This window comes from Thamnophis sirtalis, unplaced genomic scaffold, assembly GCF_051295495.1.
Source record: "Thamnophis sirtalis isolate CommonGarterSnake01/CBP01778 unplaced genomic scaffold, rThaSir2_p1.2 scaffold_6, whole genome shotgun sequence".
Lineage (NCBI taxonomy): Eukaryota > Metazoa > Chordata > Lepidosauria > Squamata > Natricidae > Thamnophis > Thamnophis sirtalis.
The window spans coordinates 22,845,605-22,872,152 of NW_028261386.1; the positions used below are offsets into that span (position 1 = coordinate 22,845,605).

Here is a 26,548-nt window from a genome sequence, read left to right on the forward strand (position 1 = left end):
CTCAACCACCGCAGAGGTGATGGGTTGATTTATTCTGGCCGGGTTGCCTCTGGGAGCCCTCGCGAGTTCCGGCTTTAGCCGCCCGCTCCGAGGTCGAAGCGAGGCCGCTGCCGCGGGGAAACCAGAGAAGCGTCGAGGAGAGAAAGAACGGAGGCTCGGCCGCTTCGGCCATTCAAGGGGCGCCTGCGAGGGGGGTGCGAGCGCGTCCACGGCGGGCCCTCCAGTGGGCGGGTCTGGCCGGCCTCCAGCCAAGCGAGCGAGCCGGCAAGCCGAGAGAGGTATGTAGCCGCCGGAGCGAGCGCCACCTGGTCCCCCGCTGGCCGAGGTTTCCTGCCCGGCCGGGAACAGCAGGCCCTGCTGGACGGGGCGGGCGGCGCTGCTCTTGCCCGGCGCGTCGCAGCGGTCGTCGGAAGACGAGGAGGAGGAGGAGGAGCAGCGCCCGGGCTTCGCTTGTTGCGGCTGCTGCTGCTTCTGAACGGCGCGAGCGAGGAGGTGGAGGGCGATGCTCCTGCGGCGGCGACGGGGCGGACGGCCAGCATGGAGCGATTGGCGGCAGCTCTGGGCCGCCTGGCGTGGAGCTCCGGCCCGCCGCTGCCGCTCGACCTTATCGTGGCCAAATGCCGCTTGCCCGCCCTCGTGCGCCCCGGCCCGGGTGGGTTTCCCGCTGGCGGTGCGGGTGGGCAGGCGGAGGGGGCTGCTTCTTTCGGTTGGGGATCGTTGCCGTGGCTGGAGGGAGATTTCCGGGCCTCCCGGGTTATTTGTGTTTGTCAGCGAGGCGGAGGGCGAGAGGCGCTGTCGGTAAAACCGGGAGGGAACCGGGGAAGCAAGTACCTGAGCCAAAGCGGGGTGTGGAGGAGGGACGCTGAACAAAAACTTCGCCGAGTTGCTTTAGGTTCTTTATCCCCGTGAAGCTGATGCAGGTGGCAGCGCGATCCCAAGGCGGATTCTCCGGCGCCATAGAAACGAATGGACGGCTCTTGTGCCGATCTCGTGTACAGCATTTCGACGGCATCCCGCCTCTTCTGTCTCGTCCAGGCGTTGCGAGCGCAGCCCGGGTTCCTCCCTCCCGAAAGGGGAGTCCCGGCATTCCTGTCAGGGATTCCTCTTGCAGGTGAAGCGGGCTTTGCACGGAAAATTTGGCGTGCCGATCTAGTGCGCTGGGGCGGCGCGGGGCGGGTGTGGGGGAGGAAGCCTGGTGCCTGGAAGCCGCTGAGCGGTTCATTTACTTCTGGATGGACTTTTGTGTTTTTGTTTTGTTTTAGCGGCCGGTCCCGTCCCGTCCCCCCCCCCCACTTCCCGTAGGGTTCATAGTTGGTTTCTGCTACAGGTGCAAAAAAATGCGCTGCGGGATAGTTTTTATGGCAATTTTGCCCGTTCCGTTCATTTCTCTTTCCCGAGGTTTGCCCTCTCTCTCCTTTGCCCCACTTTTGTTCCCTCTGATTACGGGGAGGGATAGCTTGCAGATCCCTGGGGTGGGAGGGAGGGAAGGGTAGGGGGTGGCAAGCTGCCCGGCTTCGGGTTTTGTACAGCGTGAGAAGAATAGGGAGTTTGGCTTTGAACGATGTTTTGAATACTAATGAGAAGGGAAGCTTGCTTCCGCCCCCGCTTCCCCCCCCCCCATTTTTCTTGTGAATGGATTGGGGTGGGAGGGCAGGGATACATATACAATAGCCCCCTCCCCGCATGACTCGGTTATCTGTATTACCCCATTTCAAACTCCTCGGTTGTCTGAAAAGCCCTAAGGAAGCTGCCCTGATTTATCAAAAAAAAACAACAACAACCAACCCTCCCCTTTCCCAAATACCAAGAGGAAATGGATAGCCGGCTGGTCTGTTCCTGGAGGTTTTGCCGTTCTTGCTCAGGGAATACAACCAAATGCATTGGGTTAACCGCTGTAGCCACCAAGCGTTTAGACAAGATGGGCCCTTTGCCTGAGCCAGGAAAGAGCTTCCATTTATGATGAGCCTGCAGTGTAAGGTGAAAGCTGAAGACAGGCTTGGCGATACTTAATGAAACCCAATCGCTTGGGATTGATGGAACCTGATTAAGGAGACCAATATGCGGAACTTGACTAGCTTTGATCTTGGTTAGGCTGTGTTTCCCTAGTTTGCTGTTTGGTGTGCTGTTTGATTAGGGAGTATTGTGCTCATCCAGACAGTGATCTAAATAATCACCTTGTAAGAACCCAGCAGAAAAGGTCCTTTGAAGAAGGCTGGAAAATGATTTCTCTACTTTGAGATAGTTGTTCCACCTTAAAATGTTTGATAAAGCAGAAGGAAATATACAAACTTTGTGATTGGAGCACCCTAGTGGAATATGTTATTCAGAGATGCTGTATAGTAGACCCCTCTTCTAGAGGCTGGTTAGCTCCTTTAAAGGTAAAGATTTATACAAGCCAGGAAGTTTTTCACATTCCCTTGATGCATTGAGAATGTGTGAAAAAAGAATGCCCAGGTACTGGATATATATATTTTCATTACCTGGCAGGGAAACTTCAGGTAAATACTCCTGGAGCTGGTGCATTTAGCTTCAAAGCAACTTTTTAATGGGCCTCTTTCAAGTTAGATGTACAAAGGTGATGGAGAAACAGCTCTGGGGAATACTATGTTTAATGGACACCCGATATTATCTTGCTGATTTTTACTTCAATTTTCATCAACCCCAGCCTAGTATGAGTAATGACAAAGGATTCTCGGAGATGTAATCCCCGAATAGCTTTAGGACAGGTTTCATACTCCTACTGTACTGTTTTGATAGTTACGGTAAGAAAAGAAAAGTGTTAGTCTATGGTGGCAAAACACAAGAAGGAATCTAGTATCACCTTTTCCAATTAACAAATTGTATTAGGCATATGTTTTGTAGGAAGATGCATGCTATTTCATCAAATGTGTAGAGTGGCTAGACGATGTCGGATTTATATTGGGATGACAAGTGGGAAAGGAAGACAGGTTGACGATGTAGATCTGATTATATAGATCATAAAAGGTAAAAGTAAAGGTTCCCCTTGCACGTATGTCCTAGTCGTTCCTGACTCTAGGGGGTGGTGCTCATCTCCGTTTCAAAGCCGAAGAATCAGCGCTGTCCGAAGACGTCTCTGTGGTCACGTGGCTGGCATGACTAAATGCCAAAGATGCACAGAACACTGTTATCTTCCCACCAAAGGTGGTCCCTATTTTTCTAGTGGCATCTTTTTACATGCTTTTGAACTGCTAAGTTGGCAGAAGCTGGGACAATTAACGGGAGCTCACTCCATTACGCAGCACTAGGGATTCGAACTGCCGACCTTTCTGATCGACAAGCTCAGCATCTTAGCCACTGAGGCACCAAAACATCAGAAATATTTTTAAATCCTACATTAGTAAAGTCACTGCATGCAAGACAGAGTAGCTTTGAGCTTTTGACTCCTTACATCCAGATTGTATTTCATCTTTGACTCTGGATGGGGTAGCACTTCCCCAGACTGAGCTGGTATGCAGCTTTGGCTATTGGGGGGGGGGGCTTGTCACAGATTTGTCTAGTATGCTAATTGCCCCTGGAGGCCTTGCTCACAGTCAGTCATGCCTTTTTTTTTTTTTTTGCCTTTATTTGTATGCCGCCCTTTTCCCTAAGGGGACTCAGGGCGGCTCACAATTCAAAAGGGAGGGGGGAAAAGACAAACAATAGACAATACAGCATGTTAAAAAAGAAAACACAACTATCACACAATTCGAGTGGGGCTACAATCTTAACCCCAGGCCAGCCGGGACAGCCAGATCTTTACAGCGGCGCGGAAGGACTGGAGGGTGGTGAGGGTCCGAATCTCCACGGGGAGTTCGTTCCAAAGGGACGGAGCAGCCACCGAGAAGGCTCTCCTCCGGGTAGTTGCCAGTTTGCACTGGCTAGAAGATGGAATTCGGAGGAGGCCTAATCGATGCGATCGAATCAGTCTAGTGGAGGTAATTGGCAGTAGGCGGTCTCTCAAGTACCCAGGCCCACTACCATGAAGGGCTTGGTTACCTCCCCTTTGGATTACAGCAATGTACTCTGTGTGCGTCTGTCCTCAAAGACTTCCCAGAAACCTCAAGTGACCCAGAACTCAGCAAGGCACACTGTGTTGCATGGCCCTAGTTAGCTCATGTAACACCTTTGTTGCATGAGCTGCACTGGTTTCCAGTTTCTTTCAAGGTGCTGTTCCTCACCTTTAAAGCCCTATGTGGCATAGTGCTAGGTTATCTGGGAGGCCCCCTTTCCCCAAGGACTTCTACCTGTCCTATCGGGTTAGATAACATGGACATGCTCCTAGTCCCTTTCTTTAAACATTGCAATTTTGGAAGTAGGCCTTTTCTGTGGCAGCTCTTGGCCTAAGGAACAGTCTTCGCCTTGAAAATCAGCAACTTTTCCCTTCCTAACTCTTAGTAAAATACTGAAGACCTGGCTTTCCCCCCCAATTGCTGGGATAAGATGAGGTGATTGTGATTGTCGGAAGCTTCCTTTGGAACCAGGGTTTTGTTTTCATGCATTTAGTTTAAATAGTTTTAATATGGGGTTTTTTTATGTTTGATTGTAATTTTGGTTTGGGAGTTTGCCCAGAGTTTACTATGAGATGGGCAGCTATATAAATGTTTCAAATAAATAAATACAATTTGATGAAGCGAGGAGCAGCTTGTGAAAGCTTATTCCTTTTAATAAAATTTGTTGGTTGGGAAAGGTTTGCAAGACTTCCTCTGGGGTTAATTTAGAATCTCAAGAATGATGTGTTTACTGTATATTGGCTCTTTTTCGTTATGTGCATTTTGGTGGGTGGAGAGGTGGAATAGCTCAGCTCCAAGTTTGTTAGGGGAAACCTTTCTGTCTAATAGCCTCCCTTCCCTTGTCCAGCTGCCAGATTTTCAGGCCCTATCCTTGTGTGATTTGCATCTAAAGACTGGCTAAGGTGCCTTTTGTCTGAGAGCTTTGTCATTCCATTCCATCTCTCTCCCACCCCACCACCCGCCTATTGCTGGCTCTGAGCTCCAGCTTTGTCGAATGCGAAGAAAGAATGAGTGTAAATCTGTTGGGAGAAACTGGTGCCAAAATCCAAGTGGGCCAAGGAGGGAAGGAGATTGCAGAACAGGATCCTTTTTAAGTATCTTAAGCACCTGAAAAAAACAACCCCAACCTACGGTAAATAAATATCTGACACAAAATCTTTTACCAGAATAAAGAAGAGTTCTTTGTCGTCAGGTATATATGGTTAGTTAACCAGAATGTGTAAAATAGAATGTGTAAAATTTAAGATTACAGAATATGCAAAGTAGAATTAAGATCACGTGAAATGTTAATACCACTTTATAATGCCTTGGTAAGGCCACACTTGGAGTACAACGTCCAGTTTTGGTCGCCACGATGTAGAAAAGATGTGGCGACTCTAGAAAGAGTGCAGAGAAGAGCAACAAAGATTATTAAGGGACTGGAGGCTAAAACATGAAGAACGGTTGCAGGAACTGGGTATGTCTAGTTTGATGAAAAGGAGGACGGGGGGGAGACTTGATAGCAGTGTTCCAATATCTCAGGGGCAGCCACAAAGAAGAGGGAGTCAAGCTATTCTCCAAAGCACCTGAAGGTAGAACAAGAAGCAGTGGGTAGAAACTAATCAAGGAGAGAAGCAATTTAGAACTGAGGAAAAATTTCCTGACAGAACAATTAATCAGTGGAACAACTTGCCTCCAGAAGTTGTGAATGCTCCAACACTGGAAGTTTTTAAGAAGATGTTGGCTAACCATTTGTCTGAAGTGGTGTAGGGTTTCCTGCCTAAGTAGGGGGTTGGACTAGATGACCTCTAGGGTCCCTTCCAACTCTGTTATTCTATTCTATGACACAAATCTCTTTCCCTCTTCTTTTTACCTTATTAACCTATATAATGAGTGCAAAGGACCTCTTTCTATGGATTACGTGTTCCTTCTAAGTGATGAGATATAGAAAGAAAAGGAGAAGGAAAATCTGTGCTCCCTGTTGCAAGAAGTTTGGCATATGCTATTTAGGGATTATGGGAATGAAATACATCATATGGCGATGGAGCAGTAGAATTTGAAAACAATGGTTGGAAGCATAGTGTAGATAGGTAAGGTGGAGAGAGACCTATCCCATTAGGGACAGCAGGTACCATCCTTAAGAGGGGCAACATGGGATTATTTTGTGCACCTGATAAAAAAGGCATTATAGGTAGAAACCTATGCTATTATTTGTGCTCGATTTTTAAGGTGACACAAAACACTCTTCCCATGTTGTTTAACATCTATATGAAACTCATAGGGAAAATATTTACCTGTTTATGGTAAGTTATCATGAATATGCTGTTGATATCCCGTTGAATATATCTCTGCTTGGACCAGGCAGGAGATATAAATTAGAGATGATTAGGATGACTCAGGTTGAAACTCAATTCCAGACAGATGGAGTTCTGCTCATCCAGAAACCACCACTTTGTGGCTGGCCACTACACTGTCTGTGGATGGGGTTGTGCTCCCTCTAATGGAGCAGGTCTATGACTTGTAGGTTCTCCTGGGCAGCTCCTGCTAGATCAGCTGATTTGATCCTGTGGTCAGAGGATCCCAGAGGTTATCCATGAACAAGATCAGTACAGGGCTTCAAAAATTTTAACAAGGGGTTCTCTGCCCAATTGTGGGTGTGGCCATGGTGAGCATGGCCTAGTTGGCCTCTTGCACCATGGCGGGGGGTGTGTGTGTTTTTTTTGCCCTCCCCAGGCTCCGGAGGCTTACCTTGAGCCTCTGGGAGGACGAAAACGACCTCCCCAGGCTCCGGAGGCCCTCTGAAGGCCAGAAATGGGCCCATTTCTGGTGTTCCCGAACTTCTGGTAGACCCTTATTTTGCCCTCCTCTAGCCTCCGCACATACCCTGCACTTTCCTGCATCCAAAACAGGCCGCCTGGGGATTCCTGGGAGGGGCAAGGAGGTGTGGCGGAGCCAGCCAGGAGTGGGATTTGAGGGTTCTCTGAACTGCACATACTCTTAGCTAGAGATTCTCCTAAACCCCTGCAAACCCCCAGCAGCCCACCTTTGGATCAGTGCCTTCTCAGTACTTTACCCCAGCCCAAATCCCAAATGAAAAAGATCCATATAATCCTTTCTCTATACACATTGGATTTAAGCTAAACATACTTGATCAACAAAACGTAAGTCACTGACAAAACAATAAATGATAACCAATACATTCAATTAGTACTGGAAGTTATAGATCAAATTTAGATATAATTCCATAGATAAGAAAACCCAAATTGTTGATGTAGCGGAAATCCATATACAACACAATGCAACAATGGTTTCTCATTAGAATTTAATTCTACCTCAATTTACTTCTCATTAGAATGTTATTTTAGACATGTTAGCAGGCTCTTATGATTTAGTTATTCTTCTGAAGAATGAATTAAAGCATTTTTTTCAGTAAAAACATAGAATTTATGCAGCCATTCATATATACCATTCAATGTATTTTGAAGGGATATATGGTTTAGAAAAATTTATTAAGAATATCTTGGTTGTAATGGAGTTACAGCCATCATAATGTGCTCCATTCTACTATGAAACATTTCTCAGAATTGTTGAACTTTATAACATTGCCACCACATATGAAAAAAAAAATCTGTTACCTTATGCTTGCATTTTTTTACAGTTTTAGGAAAGAGAATTATTTACTTTAGTGATCAAGAGTGGAGTAACATAGCAAGAGTAACACATCTTATGCCAATTTTCTCTAACAATAATAATAATATGCCAAGTCAATCTGATGCTCTTCCATTTGAATTCCCAGTGTTCCGTCTCAATGACTATATTCAAATTCTGCTTCCCTTTAATGATACAATCCTTATTTCATTTTTGGGGGGTAAATATTATGTAAACTGTCAAAGCTGAAGAAGTGCATAAGTTCAAACTGTTGAATGGGCTACTGAAGAGACTCAGGGAAATGGAAACCAAACCGCTTGAGAAGTGTCCGCAGTTGATCTGCCTATTATCAAAAGAACGGAAGCAACCATTTTGTGGGAGCACCACCCCTTTTGAACAAAAAGGGCGGAGCTTGTATTGGCTTGCTTATTTGCGCTTTTCTACTTTATTATTTATAGTACAGTGAGCATATTTTCTTGGAAAAAATAAGACAGATATGAAAAAAGGCAGATCTGAAATAGATTCCTAGGGGAAAATTGTTTATGTTTATAACTTCATTTCATAAAATAGCAATAGCAATAGCAATAGCAGTAGACTTATATACCGCTTCATAGGCCTTTCAGGCCTCTCTAAGCGGTTTACAGAGAGTCAGCATATTGCCCCCAACAATCTGGGTCCTCATTTTACCCACCTCGGAAGGATGGAAGGCTGAGTCAACCCTGAGCCGGTGAGATTTGAACTGCTGACCTGCTGATCTAGCAGTAGCCTGCAGTGCTGCATTTAACCACTGCGCCACCTTGGCTCAAAAAAGTCAAGAGTAAAATTTAAAAAGAAACAACACAAAAATGGCTATTGTAATAAAAATATCTAAAATCAACTAATATACAGTATGCAAATTTATTTTACTAAAAATATTCAATTTTCATTTATTTTTTTACCTGAATGTGGAACACGGAGCATTAGATGGTATTTTGGGTGTGGTAGAAATCAATCAACCAAAGTAAACGACAAAAGTGAGTTTTTGAAAAAAAATAAATCTGAAGGATGGCTTTCTGAAACAAAGGAGTGTCTTTTATTAGAAAGGACATATGGTCACTAATGTACTGGTTTTTAAAAAAAATCTTAGTCTTGTTTTATACCTTTAATACATCGTGCATGGTTAAGATGAAATTCTAACCTTGTGTATTTCTATATAACTTCCCTGTGTATTAAATATAACGTGCTGTATAGGATATACATTTTCTCCTGGGTTATTTTGTGGATTTGAAATGCCTATGCTATGTGCACCCCAATGGCAGGATGGGGGGGGGGGCTGGAGGCAGAGGAGGAGGAGGAGTGAATTCTTCATTGCAGGCCCAGATTTAGCATCAGTACAAAGGATGGTTCCAAGCAGGGCTTTGGGCCTGCAGCTCTCGCCATTGAGCACAAAGGGCTGTTTCTGGGGCAACCTATCTCTTGGCAGCATAGGCCCACTCTTCTATTGCATTTGGCTGGGGGAAGTGGAGAGGGATGAGCTCCGCTCTTGGAGCTGGCACCTCAGGGGTGTTCTGGGTCTGGGGTTGTATTTATATAGTAAAGTCTTCCAGTTTCTCTCATTCTCAGTGTAGTTCCTGGGGTGACATTTCAAGAGACAGAGTGCCACGTTCAATGAGATGTCTATGTTAATCTGATGCATTATTTCTCTAACATTCTGTACTGTACCTTGGTGCTTTATTTTCAGCCAATTAGGCCCAACCTTTCTGGAAAACATCAGGTTAGGGAAGAAGGGACTTAGAGAGATTGACTTACGCTTAAAAGTCCTGCCAACATTGGAGTGTGCATTGCTCAGGGTTTACAGACGATGACTCTAAAAACTCTCTGTTGCCTTGCTACATTGACAGTAATGATTCGAAGAAGGCTTTGCATGGAGAAGTTGACTGATTTGAATAGCCAGGTGCCTACCGGTCATATCATAATTGGACTTTTATGCAGAAGGACTCTGTGCCCGACTTTTGGAAAGTAAGGGTACTCAACTGGGGATTTACCCCATTAATGTAAGAATATGAGGGGGTCATTTTAGTGGAACTCTTGATGGCGTTTTTCATCTTGCAGCAGCTTCCAGGGTAGCTCCCAGAATTCTGATTGAAGTAATCTGACTAGAGTCTTCTCTCCTTTATTGTCATCACAATAATGCTGGGTTGGTGCACATCTAAAAGATAGTTTGGGTGAATGCATAGCAATCTCACACCTCTTCTCATTTCTGTCACAGGGGAGTATGTAGAGGGGGTCAGTGACCAAGATGTGCTTCTCATCCACTCCTGTCGTCAGTGGACTACAGTGACGGCCCACAGCTTGGAGGAAGGACATTATGTCATTGGCCCCAAGATTGACATCCCCCTCCAATATCCAGGTAACAGAACGGTGAGAATTCAGCGAAGCACATTATTTGAAGGGAAGTAATGGAAGAGGGTTAGACAACAAATACTGAGATTTTTCTACAGATACTCTGATAGCTGTCCTAACTTCTTGAATGTCTCTGGTTAGGTTAAGTTTCTTTTCTTTTATCTTTTATTTCTGATCCGTAGTGATGTACCTTTTCCGAACCTTGATGCATCAATCACATTGACCTAGGTGATAAACTATAAAGTGAAAAAGATAGATCCCTGCCTCACAAACTTATAAAATGAAGTTGGGAGAAATGGATAAGAGAAGATCTGGACTGCTGTTTACGGATCTGGGCCTAAAAGAAATAGAGTGTTAGGTAATAGAGCAGTGTTGGCAAACCTTTTGGGCACTGAGTGCCGAAACGGGAGCACGCAGGTGCGGGTGAGTGCCGTAAACTGGAAGAGCAGCTCCCCAGCGCGCACGTGTGGGAGTGCCATAAACTAGAAGAGCAGTTCCCCAGCACACATGTGCATGCCGGGAAGCTGAGTTCTGATTTCTGGTGTGCGCATGCATGTTGGTCACCTGGTCTTCCAGTTTCTGGCACACATGCACACGTGAAGCTCAACTTCCTGGTGTGCACATGTGCACCAGGAAACTGCTCTTCTGGTTTTCGGTGATCCCGCGCGTGCAAAGATTATCTGGAGGGTGCGCATGTACCGGAAACAGAAAGAGCAACAGGCGATGGCTGGCATGCCCATAGAGATGGCTCTGCGTGCCACTTCCGGCACGAGTGCCATAGGTTTGCCATCACTGTTATAGATTAACAGAAATTTCTGCACTGTTGAATAAGCAAAGCATCAGCCAGGAAATTAAAAAAAAAACGGGAACACTCCTGATCAATCCAATGGCTCTGTATCTGGGATGGTGAAATTATGGCACGCGTGCCACAGGTGGCATGCGGAGCCATTTCTCAGGGCACGCGAGGCGTTGCCCTGTCAGCTGGCCAGCGTGCATGCGCACACTAGCCAGCTGAGTTCAGCCTTTTTTAAAGCCATTTTTCACCCTCCCCAGGCTCCAGATGCTTTATAGGAGCCTGGGGAGGGCAAAAACAGCCTCCCCCTCTGGAGGCCCTCCGGAGGCTTCAGGAGCTTCCCTGAAGCCTCCAGAGTGCAAAAAACTGGCTCTATGGGCAAACCAGAAGTTCAGGAACGGACTTCCGGTTTGCTCATAGGGTTGGTTTAAGCCCTCTGGAGCCTTCAGGGGCCTCCAGGAGGCTTCCCTGAAGGTTCCGGAGGGCGAAAAACGACCCAACAGACAAACCGGAAGTCACTTCGTAGGGTTATTTTTTTGTTTGTTCGTAGGGTCACAGGTTTGTTCATAGGGTCATTTTTCGTCCTCCCGAGCCTTCAGGGAAGCCTCTGGAAGGTCTCTGAAGGCTCGGGAGGGCCTCCGGAGGGGCGGGGGAGGCTATTTTCACCCTCACCAGGCTCCTATAAAGCCTCTGGAGCCTGTGGAGGGAGAAAAAAAGCATGCAAAAAATGGGGGGTCACACCTGCCATGCGTGCATGCACGCTGGGGGTGTGTCATATATTGCATTATGGGTGCGGCACGTCCGCGCAAGACCCTCCTGTGCTTCCCTTGCTTATGGCACGGTTCGCCATCGCTGGTCTATATTATCTTCAAATTAGAGGGATTGCTTATCCTTTGCCTTCCAAGGCAAAATGGCATGATGAACTATATTATCTTGATAAATATATGAGGAGGTTGGAAAACTTTTTAAAGTTATGCTTTAGTTGTTCTTATAATGATGAGTGTTGTGTTCAAAGCAAGAGATCCTTTTTTTTTCTTTTTTCGTACACATCCCAGTTCCTCTCAAAAGTTTTGTTGCATATAGATGTCTCATCGGCATCTCAAGAGGTTCCCATTCCAAGTGCTATGGTTTTTAATCTGTGGAATCCTTGGTGGTCTCTGAACTTGGTTGTTTTCTTGCATATATTTGGTTACCTAGCTCAGCAGATTCATAAGATCTCCTTCCACTAGAAAATAACAAGGTCTCCTTTCCTGTTTGTGTTTGGGGTGAGGTCTTTTGGGTAAATGTACACCCAGCGTGAGTCATTGTTGGCAAAGGAGCTGCACGTGTATTGGCTGAAGCAGAGTGGCTCAGTAAGCTCCACATTGTCTACTTCTCTCAGTACTTCCTGATAGGCTTTCAAGAGATGAAATAATTTTCTGATATCAGAGAGTGAAAGAAGCAAATGCCGTTTGTAAAACAAATGGACAAGGATCAGCTATGTGGAATCAGCCACATCTCAGGCTAGACTTTTCATAAGAAATAGATCAGTGAGAATCAGGACTTGAAATTAGCGAGCTCAAAGGAAAAAAAAAACCCTAGATATTAATTTTGCTGCAACAAAAGCTATTGTTCTAGAATCTAATGGGTAGGTGGATGAATGCTTATTTTGGGTTTTCTATAAAAATTGTAATGAGAATGGAGATCTATATTGCATATACTAGGTTTCTGCCATTAGACTGGGAGCTCCAAAATGTACCAATCCATCATGTTGCCTTCCCTTTTATTCAGAAAGAGAAGGGAATCTCCCAGCTTCATTTGGAAAATCTGTTTTCCCCCCCCTCAAAAGGCTTTAGTGGGCCTGGTTTGCCTTCTGTCAGTTTTGATTTATGGTCTTATTTTTGTCAGGTTTTTTTCCCCCTTTGTCTAGTTCCCACAGCTTGCTCAACCTCTAAATCTGTACTGCATGTAAGGAATCTATGGTCCTCCAAATCTTGAACTAGAACTCCCAGCTGCTCCAACTTTGTGTTAATAGAATCCTTATTCTTAGTCTAGGTCAGTGTTGGTGAACCTTTTCGGCACTGAGTGCTGAAATGGGAGCGCAGGAGTGTGGGTGAGTGCCGTAAACCGGAAGAGCAGCTCCCCAGCGCGCATGGGCGGGAACACTGTAAACTAGAAGAGCAGTTCCCCACCTGAGCAGTTCCCCACCTGAGCTTCCGGTTACCAGCATGCGCGCTGGTTACCTGGTCTTCCAGTTTCTGGCACACATGCATGTGTGAAGACCAGCTAGCTGGCGCGCATGCATGTGCCGGAAACTGGAAGAGCAGCAGGCGACAGCTGGCGTGCCCGGAGAGATGGCTCTGTGTGCCACTTCCAGCACGTGTGCCATAGGTTCGCCATCGCTGGTCTAGGTTTAGTTGCAAATATTCCTGGGCACTGTGATCCTGGACTTGCTAATGCTTACTCCATCTTGTCCAAGTTCTAGAGATATGGAAAGAGAGTAGCAGTGACCTGGCTCAGAAAATACGACGAAGGTGAACATTAAATGAAGACAGGACATGGTTTGCAGTAGGTTGGTGCCTAATGTAGAAGATCAGAGAGGGAAAGGGAGTTGCTGGCACCATGCGAGAGTATTGAGAGGTGCTGAACAGATGGTACAGTAGGAAGGAGTGACTGGAGTCGTGAATTAACAGAACTGACATCATCGCTGGCCTTTAATGAGACTCTTAAGTGCCTCCCATCTTTGGTAATGATGTGCAAGTATGAATAAATAATGAGAGGCAAGCGGACAGGAGCAGTTAATTGCTGCTCCTTGGGGAGACAGATGGGACAGGAAAAGAAGAGTAAGTGTGTTAACCTGTTTTGTTGGCCCCATTCATAAAAAAAAAAACCAGAGCAGATGGTTCCAGTTTCAGCTTGCAAGCAAAGCAAAATGCACACTTCATTGTGAAACCGTTGCTTTTGATAAGTGGACAACTGCATGCAGGGAAAACATTAGCTTGCCACAATTGTTGGTTGCTGTTAAGAATGGTAGAAATGAGAAAGGTCCGACTGAGCAGGCTTGCCAAGAATTGACTTGAGAAATTCAAATCTTGTTGAAATGAACAGGAGTTGCTTAAAAATGTCATTCCTTGCGGTGATGGAGACATGATGTACCTAGCCTGTGCTATTTAGGAGAAAGGAGACACCACTAAGACTTTTCATATGAGAGATTGTATTGTGTCTAGGCAACAGTATGTGTATCTAAACCTTCTTCTTGGGCTGCCTTGGAAAATCAACTCATTTCATCTCCACTGAAATTAATTAGGATATTTCAGAGTTATTTTTGCTCAAAATGTGTTTAAATATCACACAAAGTTTCAGTTAGTATGATTAGGCACTCTGGGGTCTGAGTCTGCTTTTGGCAACAGCAAAACACCCCTAAAAGCATTTATTGGCTTTTGAATGTGCTAAAAACAGAATTTTTAAATTGTGCTCTTTTCCTGATAATTTAGGGGTGGGAAACATTATTTCTGCCTCTATCTTTATCTGCTCAACAAGCCTGTGGCTTAATTTAGGATAGCACAGGATAAATGGCTAAAGGTCACATAGTGAGCTTCATGGCTGGATTGGGATTTGACCAGGGGTGAAATTCAGCAGGTTCTGACAGGTTCTGGAGAACCGGTAGCAGGAATTTTGAGTAGTTTGGAGAACAGGCAAATACCACCACTGGCTGGTCCCAGAGTGGTGTGGGAATTGAGATTTTGCAATATCCTTCCCCCAGGAGTGGGAAGGGAATGGGGATTTTGCAGTATCCTTCCCCTGTCACGCCCACCAAACCACACCCACAGAACCGGTAGTAAAAAAAATTGAATTTCACCACTGGATTTGACCCCAGATATCCTTGGAGTCTAATCTAATACCATTCTGATCTCACTTAAACCGATTCTATTGTGTTTGAAACCAGAATATTTAAATTGTACTGACAAAATGTCCTCGGCAATCATTTATTATATACTGACGAGTGAACTTGAGATTCCCATATAACCAAAGATTTTAAATTGGGGGATGAAGGGAAAAGAATAGGAATATTTCAGATTAAGTAAGAGAGTTAAGATAGATAGAGACAGAGAGGAGAGGGGTTGAGAGATAGAGGAGTTTGTGTAGCCAAAATAAAATACTTTCTCTTGAGGACCTGCACCGTGGAAGAAGGAGGGAGGTCTCCAGACAACCAGACACCATTTTGATTGGGCCATGTAACTGATTATTTCGGGTTTTGGGAAAAACTTTCTTTTTTAACTATGTGAAAACTGGGAACCTTTAGAGTCACCAATATGATTTTTTCCAATAAAGCTATCCTTTGAGGAATTTGCCTGCCTCAGAATTTTGCTTGCTATGGATTTATTACTTGGAACCCTGACACTAGAGACTTATGTTCCCTGAGTGTCTGAAAACAGTGCCATCAGCAAAAGACCAAGATCTGTTTCTCATCTGTTAAGCACCTGAGGGCAGGACAAGAAGCAAAGGGTGGAAACTAATCAAGGAGAGAAGCAACCTAGAAATTTCCTGACAGTTACAACAATTAACCAGTGGAACAACTTGCCTCTAGAAGTTGTGAATGCTCCAACACTGGAAGTTTTTAAGAAGATATTGGACAACCCTTTGTCTGAAGTGGTGTAGGGTTTCCTGCCTAGGCAGGGGGTTGGACTAAAAGACCTCAAAGATCCCTTCCAACCCTGTTATTCTGTTATCTCAAAAGGTGGGACACATAGTAATGGATTTAAATTATAGGATGACAGATTATGGTTGAATATTTGGAAACATTTCCTAATAGTGAGGGTCATTTGATCGTGAGCAAACTACAGTATGTAGAGAGGACAAACAAAGAGGCTGGGTTCTTGTAAAGAGCAAAAGTTTGGACACAATGGCCAGAACATAAGCTCCCAACATTGTCATTCCAGGTAATGTGAAATAAATGTGTGAAGCCTGCGGCCTTTCAGAAAGAAAACACAATAAAGACAATAACTTCTGGCATTTCTATGAATGTCCAAACGCTTCACACACATTATTTTCATCATTGTATCTTATAAGAGAAACCTGTGATATATTTTGTACTGTCTCATTAATGCAAGGTGAGGTAAGTACATGGGTGTCTTCAGGGGAGTCAAGGGAGAGCATATTATGAAAGGTATGTGAGCGTACAAATTATCTACTGGTATCAAATGTTAGGATGCAAGTACAAAATGATGGCATCTGTGTGATGATGATATGATGTTTGTCATCATTATGATTTTCTGCAGAGACCACTAGGTATGTGGGCTCATTGCACCAGGGCGCCAGTGAAGCTCATAATACTCATTCTGGTTCTGCCATTGATGTGTGGATTTCAGATAAAAAGTTGAGACTTCAATAAAATGCACCAGACCGAATAAGAATGCTGTTTCTTATTTCACAGAGTTACTGCATTGAGCTAATCAATTAGGCTTAGTAAAACAGTTGCTCATAACCATTTAGTTTTGAGACACAACTCAATTAAGAATTACCACAAAATTCCCATCTAGGCATTTTTCTTCGCCTGCGTCTGTGTCTTTTGCTATTTATGCATGGAGGAAGATATTTTGAAAAGGAGAGCTTCTCTGTAATTTTGAATTATACGCAATCAGAGTTTGAAAATCAGAAAAGCCACATTCAATAAATAAAGCAGCTTTCCCTCTTCCAAATTCTTCCTTTCAAACAGCTAAAATAGGAGCAGGCCTGAGCATGTTTGGGTCCTTTTTCTTTTTCTGCATAACTGGAATAATACAGAAGAATGCTCTAGAAAAGACCAATGAATTCCCTGAGGTTGAAATCCGCATGTGCGTATGTATTTTTAAATGACCACTACTAATAAGAACATGGCAGCATTTTCTGGTAAAATGTTCTAACCTCCTATCTTGCTAGAAATTGGTTCTGGTAAAAGACATCAAGAAGTCATCTCCATCTGGGCGAATAATAGTCAAAACACACACACACACACACACACACACACACACACACACACACAATTTAAACTTCATTAAAAGGTTATATTGTTATGCTGTTATGCCTGTAGCCCAGATAGCAAGAGTGTAAAGAGGCAGAGATGCCATGGATACTCATCTCTATCCATTGTATGCCTTTGTTACTCTTCCAGCTGGTGCATTGATGCCCGCATCCCATCCCACAATTGCTTGTCGCCCTATTGCCTTTTCCTTGGGAAAAAAGAAAGAGGCCCACGGCTGATAACAGAACTGGGGACAGCCCTGACACCCTGCCTCGTTCTCACTTGCCATCATCATCCTGTCATTACCTTCTACTCCAATTTGATGTCTCCATCTGTTTGGCTTCCCTGTTTGCTGGGTACAGAGAAGTTGCTGGGCGAACTATGGCAACTGAACCCCGGACAGAAATTAAAGAGAGCAATGCCATTTGCATTTCAAGGGATCTCTTGCTACTGAAAAGTAACCAAGGCAGTCACAGGCAGCTCTGAGCTCCTTCAGAAAGAATAGGAATGTAACACAATATAACAAAATGGGCATTGCAGAGGGTAACCCAGATTAAGGACAAGACTTTCAGCAAAAGGCATAACAGACTAAGGAACAGGCGGTCTTAACCCATGGGCCCCACAAGCATAGGGGCCCCATACTAATCTGTGTATGTCAACCCTTCAGTGCACCTTGTATCATATAAATACAACAACATTTATTACATTTACTGCATTTTTAATTAATATGGGCATTAACATGCCAATAAAATAAATATATGTTTAACTTTGTCAACCATTTACATTTTTATTCCTGTGAGTAGTTGTTATAGGGGCCCCAGTACACTCCCTCGCCCTGCTAGGGAGATTCCCTTTATTAGAGAATTACAGCCAGCAGAGATTTGGTGTTCTGAAGACAAGCCAGTGCTCCATCCAGTCCCAGGTTCTTGCTACCACAAGGGCTCGCATATCTTCATCCCATTGGATTCACATTGCCGCAACTCTGGATGCCAATATTCATTTTTCACAAGAATGCACATTGATCTATAAATAGGAAAGTTTCATTCCCAATTCTAGGTTGTGATTAGCCTGTGACTTGGAAAAGGAAGAAATGCATTCCATGTATATTTAGATATAATTTTACTTTTGGTACATAGATATTTTCCCAGGTTGGCCTTTTTTTTTGAATGGAGAATGTGCCTGCCTCTGGACAGACTTCGATGTCCATGATAGCATAGAAATGTAACAAATACGATGGGGAGAAAATGATCAGAGGTTTATAAAATTATGAGTGCACAATACATCAATACGATATTTTCCTCATCTTTTCTTATTTATACTAGAATATAGATTTGAGACAAGGAAGAAAAGTTCTTTTTTTTTACACAGTCCTGTTAATGTATGGAATGTACACAGGATCTAAGTAGTGGCCAAGAACAAAGAGGGCTCTAAAAGGGAATTGGTTAGGTTCCTGAAAGAAAAGTAAATAATTCACTCTTTGTGAGGGTGGCTCTATGGAATTCTAAGTTCGGGATTACTCTGCTTCTTTCTGATTCTGATTGACAGGGAGAAAAGGGGGAGAAATCTATTGATTATTTTGATGCTTATTTGTGGGCTTCTAAAGCTATCTGGTTAACTGTGCCTGGAAATACTGTAGCTTGCTATCTAAATAGAGCCTTTGTCAGATTCAGCCATTCAAGGCTCCTTGTTTGGTTTAGTTTGGTTTTTTTATTATTATATTATATTATATTATATTATATTATATTATACTATACTATACTATACTATACTATACTATACTATACTATACTATACTATACTATACTATACTATACTATACTATTGTATTGTATTTTAATGTATTATATTATATTGTACTATTGTATTATATTATACTATACTATACCATACTACACTACGCTACACTACTGTATTGTATTGTATTATATTATAATTTCATATTATTTTATTATTATTTTATTTTATTATTTTTTCATTTGGTGTCCAACTCCGTTTTTCTTTTATCTTCTGCAATTTAAAAAAGAAAGAAAAACCAAGAACTGTAGGGGAACAAATATCCCAGTGATTGCTAGCCATAATATATTAAAACAGGCTCTGCATTAAGCACAAAAATACCTCTGATAATAAGATGTTGGAGGGGGAAAAAGTTCATTAAAACCTGTTTATAAGCTTTCCTACTGTTTCTTGTTGACCACTATTAGAAATATTAATTGGTTAGTTAGGTGATGCCCAAGAGGCATAGCAGTAGGTCTTCCATTCCCTTCTCTCCTTCCCTGCCATCCTCTTGATTCAGTTGCCTATCTGGCTTCAACAATCTCTCAACAAACCCATCTCCTAACTAAACTAGCATGTTTTGGGTTCCAATCCTGCAGGGAAATTTAAGCTGCTAGATCAGGACAGGGATGTCCGGGAGCCTGTGCAGTACTTCAACAGTGTGGAGGAGGTGGCAAGCATCTTTCCAGATCGGGTGTTCGTCATGGAGGCCATCACCTTCAGCGTAAAGGTGGGTTGTACTGTTGGAAGAAATATATTTCTGGGTTCAGTTCCAAGTGGGAAGAAAGACACTGGAAACATGGTGGCTGTTTGGAAAGATGGTTTTTAATGGTGGACAGGACCACATGGTTTGAGGTCCTGGGGGAAAGGGGAAGAGATGCTGAGAGTAGCCTGGTTTTATGCCCTCTCTGGGCCCCACCTTAGAGCTTCCTGTTCCTGTGTAAGAAATGTATTCTGATTGGTGGTCAGACTCCCAGGAGGTGGGGGTCTTAGCTAACTTTATAGGCTGTCTGTCTCCCAGGCTTGGTTGAGCCTTTGCTGGGTGATGAAGTAATGAAAGGGCTTTGGAATTCCTATTATGGCTTTGACGGAAGGAGTTAGATCTTTGTTATGTACAATAGTCTGACCCAGATCTTACTGGCCCATTAACAAAGGTGGAGGAGCTGAGTTTTGATCACTTTTAGCAGGAAATATTCTGCCCTTTTAATATTTCCTAAAATATTTCATTGTCCTAGGAGAGGGGTGGGTGCTAACTTCCTACAGTACTTTAGCATATGTCAGTTGTCTAAAGCAGGGGTCTCCAACCTTGGCAACTTTAAGACTTGTGGACTTCAGCTCCCAGAGCTCTGGGAGTTGAAGTCCACAAATCTTAAAGTTGCCAAGGTTGGAGAACTGTGGTCTAAAGAATAGATGGGGAATGGGGTAGGAATGCTGTTTCCACTCCTTCTGTTCTGATTTTATATCTGATTTCCTGACAGTAATTTTCTTCTGCTTGGTTAATGAAGAGCTAAGCTACAGCAAAGCAAATTAAAAGAATTCTTGCAAGCTCAGATTTGATCCCATCTACTTAACCAAACACGTGATTTGCAGTTTAGTTGACTATTTCATATCTGATAGGCTGCACAACATTTTTGAAGGATCAGGTTTTTTATGCAATAACCATTGCTAAAGTAAGAAATTAGATAGCTGAGATTTAAGGCGTTAAAAGCAGAATATAGCCTCACTTTCTATTATAAATTGGTCTCAAAAGTTCAGAAGGATGCTTTAACTTTTGGGCTTCTCCAAAATGACAACTGGTTAACCACTGGGAGAAAGAGATGGATTGGATTATTGAACTAGTTCTCTTTTAATCTGATCCAACAGGCTCTTTTTGTATTTTTGAAAATGATCTTTTTATTTATTGAATTTAGGGATCTGCTCTGAATGATTAGAAATATTAATATGTCTTCTTAATTTTTTTAAATTGCATTTTAAACCTGAGGTGGAGATAAGATTTGGAGTACAGGGAGTACAGTAAAGCATTTGCATTCATTCACTGATTCAGTGTTTCTAGTTCAATTTGGATTTCTGCCTCTCCAGTTGTAAGATTGTGAATTGTCTCTAGGAATAAATAGAAACACTTTTCCTACCACAAAACTAAACCCACTCTGGGAAGATGTAAAGCACTTTGTTGAAAACCACAACAATAATAACTAATGTGCTTCTAAGTTTAGACAGGGTTTGGTTTTCCAAAAAAGCAAAGGATGGAAACTTAAGTATGCACAAAGCAGAACATTTCAAAAACGTCATTTCCTCTAGGACTACAATCCTAATCACAAATAGGGGTATATTTCCCATTGAACAGAGTGGGATTTTCTTCTGGGAAACCATAGAGAGAGAGAGCATTGGACTGAATCTAGAAAAATAGCATCTTAGCACTTCATTTGCCCGATGAAATGAAAAACAGTTTCTGTACTCTGTAAATAAAGAGAAACACAGGAGTTTTTTTCTTTTCTTTTCAAGTGGTGACGGCTTTGATGTTAAAGCCAATCCAATTATCTATTTTGTGAAAATCAACAACAATGTCTTTTAAGTAACCCAAATTAGATAATTTATTGGAATTTGACTTCTCTCACCCCAAACCCACACATTCTGGCATCTCGCTTCATTGGCCATTCAGGTGTCCATCTCTTAAACTTTTCTCTCATCTTTTGCGTCAAAGAGGCTCCTATTCTGTTGCCCCTTTTTGATCAAATAGATACAATTCAAGAACCCCTGAGTGGAATGAAGTCCATCAGCCCCAAATGATGGCCCATGATACAAGCAGTCCTCTACTTCAACAGTTCATTTAGTGACCGTTCAAAGTTCAAAGTGACTTACGACCGTTTCTCACAGTTATGATTGTTGCAGCATCTCCATTGTCACAAGATCAAAATTCAGTTGCTTGGCAACTGGTTCCTATATATGACCATTACATTTGCAACCATCTGACAAGCAAAGCCACTGGGGAAGCCAGTATTCACATAATAACCCTGTTACTTACATAACAGTTGCAATGATTTACTTAACAACAGTGGCAAGGAAAGTCGTAAAATGGGGCAAAATTCACTTAACAAATGTTTCACTTAGCAACAAAACTTTTGGGCTCAAAATTGTGATCGTAAGTCGAGGACTACCTGTACTCCTTTTTTGTTTCATACACAGCACACACAATCACATAAATCCACCTTTTAGCTTTTTCTTCATGGCTCATGTTATGGCAGAGCACAGCAGTAGCTTTTGTATCACAGAACCCCTCTTTCCATGGTACAAAGCCCCCTCTTTCCTCACCCTCCACGTTGTAGAATTCTCCTTGTTAAGCCTCTTATCTACCTATTTTCCCTCCTCAATTGGCTTCTTCCAGGTTGTGTCAGGCGAGTTCAGTGAAGACAGTGAAGTATACAATTTCACGCTGCATGCAGGAGATGAACTAACCCTTATGGGCCAGGCAGAGATTCTGTGCGCAAAAGCTGCGAAGGAAAAGTCGCGTTTGAACACGTTGCTGCGGAAGTTGGGCAAAGCAGGCGTCCCTGGCACTGGCGGTGGGAATGGCGGTAGCGGTAACAGCAGCGGCAGCAACAACCCTGGGGGGGCCAGCGGCAAACAGTTGAAGGGCAAGATGCCTTGCTTGATCTGCATGAACCATCGGACCAACGAAAGCCTCAGCTTGCCTTTCCAGTGCAAAGGACGCTTCAGCACTCGCTCACCGCTGGAGCTGCAGATGCAGGAGGGGGAGCATACCATTCGCAGTATCATTGAGAAGGTACGACTTCCTGTCAATGTGATTGTGCCTAGCCGGCCACCTCGAAACCCCTACGACCTGCACGCCATCCGGGAGGGCCACTGTTACAAGTTAGTGAGCATCGTCTCCAAGACAGTGGTGCTGTGCTGCATTCTCCGCAAGGACGAAGTGGCTCCCTTCCACTTCCTCCTGCTCACAGACATGCCCCGTTTTCTGCTGCCAGAGGGGATGTTGCGCGTAGGCGGAGACCCCCAACTGGAGAAGTTGTTACGAGAAACTGCTGCCCTCTGCCAGGAATGCTTCGATCCCAATGAATATTCCAAGGCTGTGCGGGAGGCCAAGCCAGACTTCTCCGAAGAGTGTGCCAGCCCCCGCCATGTACGCCTCTGCCTGCAGGGCTATAGCCGTGATGAATTGGCCCAATCCTTTCAGCGCCTCTCCCTTTGCTTGTATGCCGCTTCTGAAAGCAGTTGCCAGGATCCGTCTCAAGGAGGGAGGACCCAACGATTGCTTCTCCCCTCTCACCGAGAGCCCTCCAGCCTTATTTCTGATCCTTTGGATTCTGAGCGTGAATACATGACACCTGATTGGGTGGAACCCACATTCCGGACTCAAGAACTCCCGTATGAAGAATTGTGGACTAATCAAAACCCAGAGACGTATTCTGAATCCAGCGGCACTGTTCCTGGACTGGAGAATGCCAGCAAGGGCCAGCGGGATCTTATCTCTTTCGGGGCTTCACCTTGCCATCGAGGCCTGCCGCAGGAAGACCTTAACACAGATGCTCCTCCCCCAGTCCCACCCAAATCTGAAGCGGTAAGAGATTCAGGTAGTGGACAGTTTGATGGAAAATAGAAACTGCCGCCAGGGCAACTCACTCATAAATGAATGTGTGTTTTATTGTTTAATTTGAATTAACTGCCAAAGAAAGTTGTTGTCATCCAGGGAAAGGAAACACACTTAAAAATGCATGTTGCTTCTTTAGACAGATTCTGCATGTAGAGATGTAGATGGATAAACCTGCCATCTTGAAGATTATTAGAAAATGAACTAAAATATATTACTATAAATCCTTTATAAAAATCCGTAATCTAACCATCTTTGGAATGTTGCTAATAGTTTTTGTTCCTGCACACATTTGAAAGTTTGAGCACTTCCTTTATAAAGAAAACATACTATAACAAGTGTATTTTAAGGTAGAGAATGGTGCATACAGATATGAAAAGGAAAGAATGGGAAATGTTTTTGCCACTCTGCCATAAAACTAGGACCTTGAGATCATTTGGTACAGCTGAAGTGTGAAAATTGATTGAGAGCCACAGTGACACAGTGGTTAGAATGAAGTACTACAGGCTACTTCTGTTGACTCCTGGCTGCCTGCAATTTGGCAGATTGAATCTCACCAGGCTCAAGGTTGACTCAGCCTTCCATCCTTCCGAGGTCGATAAAAGGAGGAGCCAGATTGTTGGGGGCAATAGGCTGACTCTGTAAACCCCTTAGAGAGGGCTGTAAAAGCACTATGAAGCAGTATATAAGCCTAAATCCTATTGCTATTGAACAGTATTTCTTATACTGTTTACTGTCTTGCATAGTTTAACTGTAAAATTACCATAACTATTTGTTAGATCTATAACTTGGCTTTCTTCAGTGGCATATCTAGTAAATTTATTTAGTGACTGCTCAAAGTTACAATGGCACTGAAAAAAGTAACTTATGACCATTTTTCACACTTATGACCATTATAGCATCCCCGTGGTTACGTGATTTATATTCGGATGCTTGACAACTGACTCTCATTTATGACGGTTGCAGTGTCCCTGAGTGAGGTGATCACTTTTTGCAACCTTCTGAAAAGGAAATTCAATGGGAAACCAGATTCACTTAACAACTGTGTTACTAATTTAACCAATGTAGTGATTTAATTAATAAACGTGGCAAGAAAAGTGGTAAAATGGGGCAAAATTCACTTAACAAATTTCTCACTTAGCAACATAAATTTTGGTTGTGTAAAGACAACCTTTGCACAAGTTGAGACTCTAGAAAGAGTGCAGAGAAGAGCAACAAAGATGATTAGGGGACTGGAGGCTAAAAGATATGAAGAACAATTGCAGGAACTGGGTATGTCAAGTTTAATAGAAAGAAGGACTGCATTTATTTGGGGGGGGGGGAAACACCTCATTTCATTGACTTCCCTCATATTTATCAACTCCCTGTCTTCTCTTGTAATTAATTAGCATTCCATAGCTACTGAAGCCGCTTAGGCATCAGTATTGCTTTGCCTTTATTTTTCCTTGGTTCATTATAAACTTTAATTCTTATGGATTTCCCCATGACTGCTATATCTTATTGATGTATGCAGAGGGTAATCCTTTGGATACATAAATGAATTATTAAATGTGTAAAATGTATTTTATATGAATATTTATGATATAGAGATATATAGAGATATAGGCATAGATATACGTGTGCGCGTACACACACACAAATTGGTTGGTTGCTATGGTAATAATTCTGTCTTTCCAAAGTGCAGCTTCTTTTCAAATCATTAGATCTTTGTTATGGAACTTCCTTGTTCATTGGCAGCTCAATGTTTTGTTTTGTTTTTAAATAACATGCAACTTTGACTTAAAAGTGCCCATCTGGCTCAGCCCTCCATTTAGTATAAGGAAATTTTGTTCATATATTTATTGAGTTAACTAACATTTGGATTTTGGTGCTCTATTTTTGTGTGGAAGCGTGTTTGGAAGAGCTATTGAACTCTAACTTATTGTCCATTTTCTATTCTATTCTGATATAATATGAGGATCTTTGAGTGTGAGAGAAAGAGGGAGAGAGAGAGAATGTGATGTACTGTTCAATCTTTGGTTGCTAGTTTTTAAGGACATTCTGGTCCTAGAAAATGCAGAACACTGAGCTTGTTTCCTTCTTTTATTCCCAGACTTGTTTACATCAGTATGAGGGGGAGTGGGGTTTGCTGGCTGTTTGTATATAGTAGCATGCCCTGCCAAGGTACCTGTCAGGAAGCTACCTGTCAGGTAGCTTCTTCCTCAGTGGTTGCTTGATTAGGGTATTGTTTCTTCCCTGTCTCAATTTATTTGCTGATGGTGGTCCAGCTTTCTGAGACTATCCCAGTACAGGTGCAGCCACTGTCCCTTGAGCTACTGGACTATCTATTGTCACTGTCATTGGATGAGATGCATATATCAAATTGATGTCCAAAGTGACCGGACTTGGAGACACAAAAACAAAAAAAGACAGATACTGCTACAGACAGATGAAATATACATGTGGACAGTATTATAAGCAAGTAGAAAAGAATCTGACAAAGTCTTGAGTAACTGTAAAAAATAAATTGCTGTTAATAATAAAACCTCTGTATTAGTAATACTTTGCTTTCTCTTTTTTGTTTCTTTTTGTGGTCCAAGTTCATCTTTTAATAACTCAATACCATGACGATCTTTCTTTCATCTCTTGTCTTTCTTATCTTGGAAGTCTACCGCAATAAGACTAGAGATTCTTAGTCGTGGGGTATGCAGTACAGCAGTGGTCACCAACCTTCGCCACTTTAAGACTTGTGGACTTCAACTCCCAGAGTTCCTCAGCCAGCTGGCTGAGGAACTCTGGGAGTTGAAGTCCACAAGTCTTAAAGTGGTCAAGGTTGGAGACCACTGCAGTACAGCATAGAATCCTAGGTTGATGGCCAACAGACAAAACTTCCTTGGGTCTCTCTCAAGTCTTCTGTATAGCATTGGCTTCTTATCTTAATAGCAATATAGCAATAGCAGTAGACTTATATACCGCTTCATAGGCCTTTCAGGCCTCTCTAAGCGGTTTACAGAGAGTCAGCATATTGCCCCCAACAATCTGGGTCCTCATTTTACCCACCTCGGAAGGATGGAAGGCTGAGTCAACCCTGAGCCGGTGAGATTTGAACCGCTGACCTGCTGATCTAGCAGTAGCCTGCAGTGCTGCATTTAACCACTGCGCCACCTTGGCTAATAGGTTAAGACTCTACCCATAAATGTTCAATGCTTGTACTGTATTTGTTGGACTATAGATGATTTCCATGCATAACTGGCTCTTCACTATCTTTAGTTCTGGAACAGACTCTAAGAGCATGACATTCACTCTAGTGGAAATTCTCTGTCATTTCTGTTTTAAACCATCATCATTGATGCCTCTGAAGAAGACGGGATTCATGATATAAATTGTTTAAAGCTGGT

General features: G+C 43.2%; 1 protein-coding gene across 1 annotated transcript in view; it reads left to right on the top strand.

Annotated features, from left to right (window-relative positions):
• The first annotated feature begins 288 nt into the window (after nt 1-288).
• The window catches only part of GAREM2 (GRB2 associated regulator of MAPK1 subtype 2), a 32,149-nt gene continuing 5,889 nt past the window's right edge, over nt 289-26,548 (top strand). The window contains exons 1-4 of the mRNA XM_014057290.2: nt 289-652; nt 9,886-10,026; nt 19,165-19,295; nt 21,948-23,141. Of these exons, the coding sequence (XP_013912765.2) occupies nt 538-652; nt 9,886-10,026; nt 19,165-19,295; nt 21,948-23,141 (1,581 nt within the window). The 5' untranslated portion in view covers nt 289-537. The remainder of the gene's footprint in view (nt 653-9,885; nt 10,027-19,164; nt 19,296-21,947; nt 23,142-26,548) is intronic.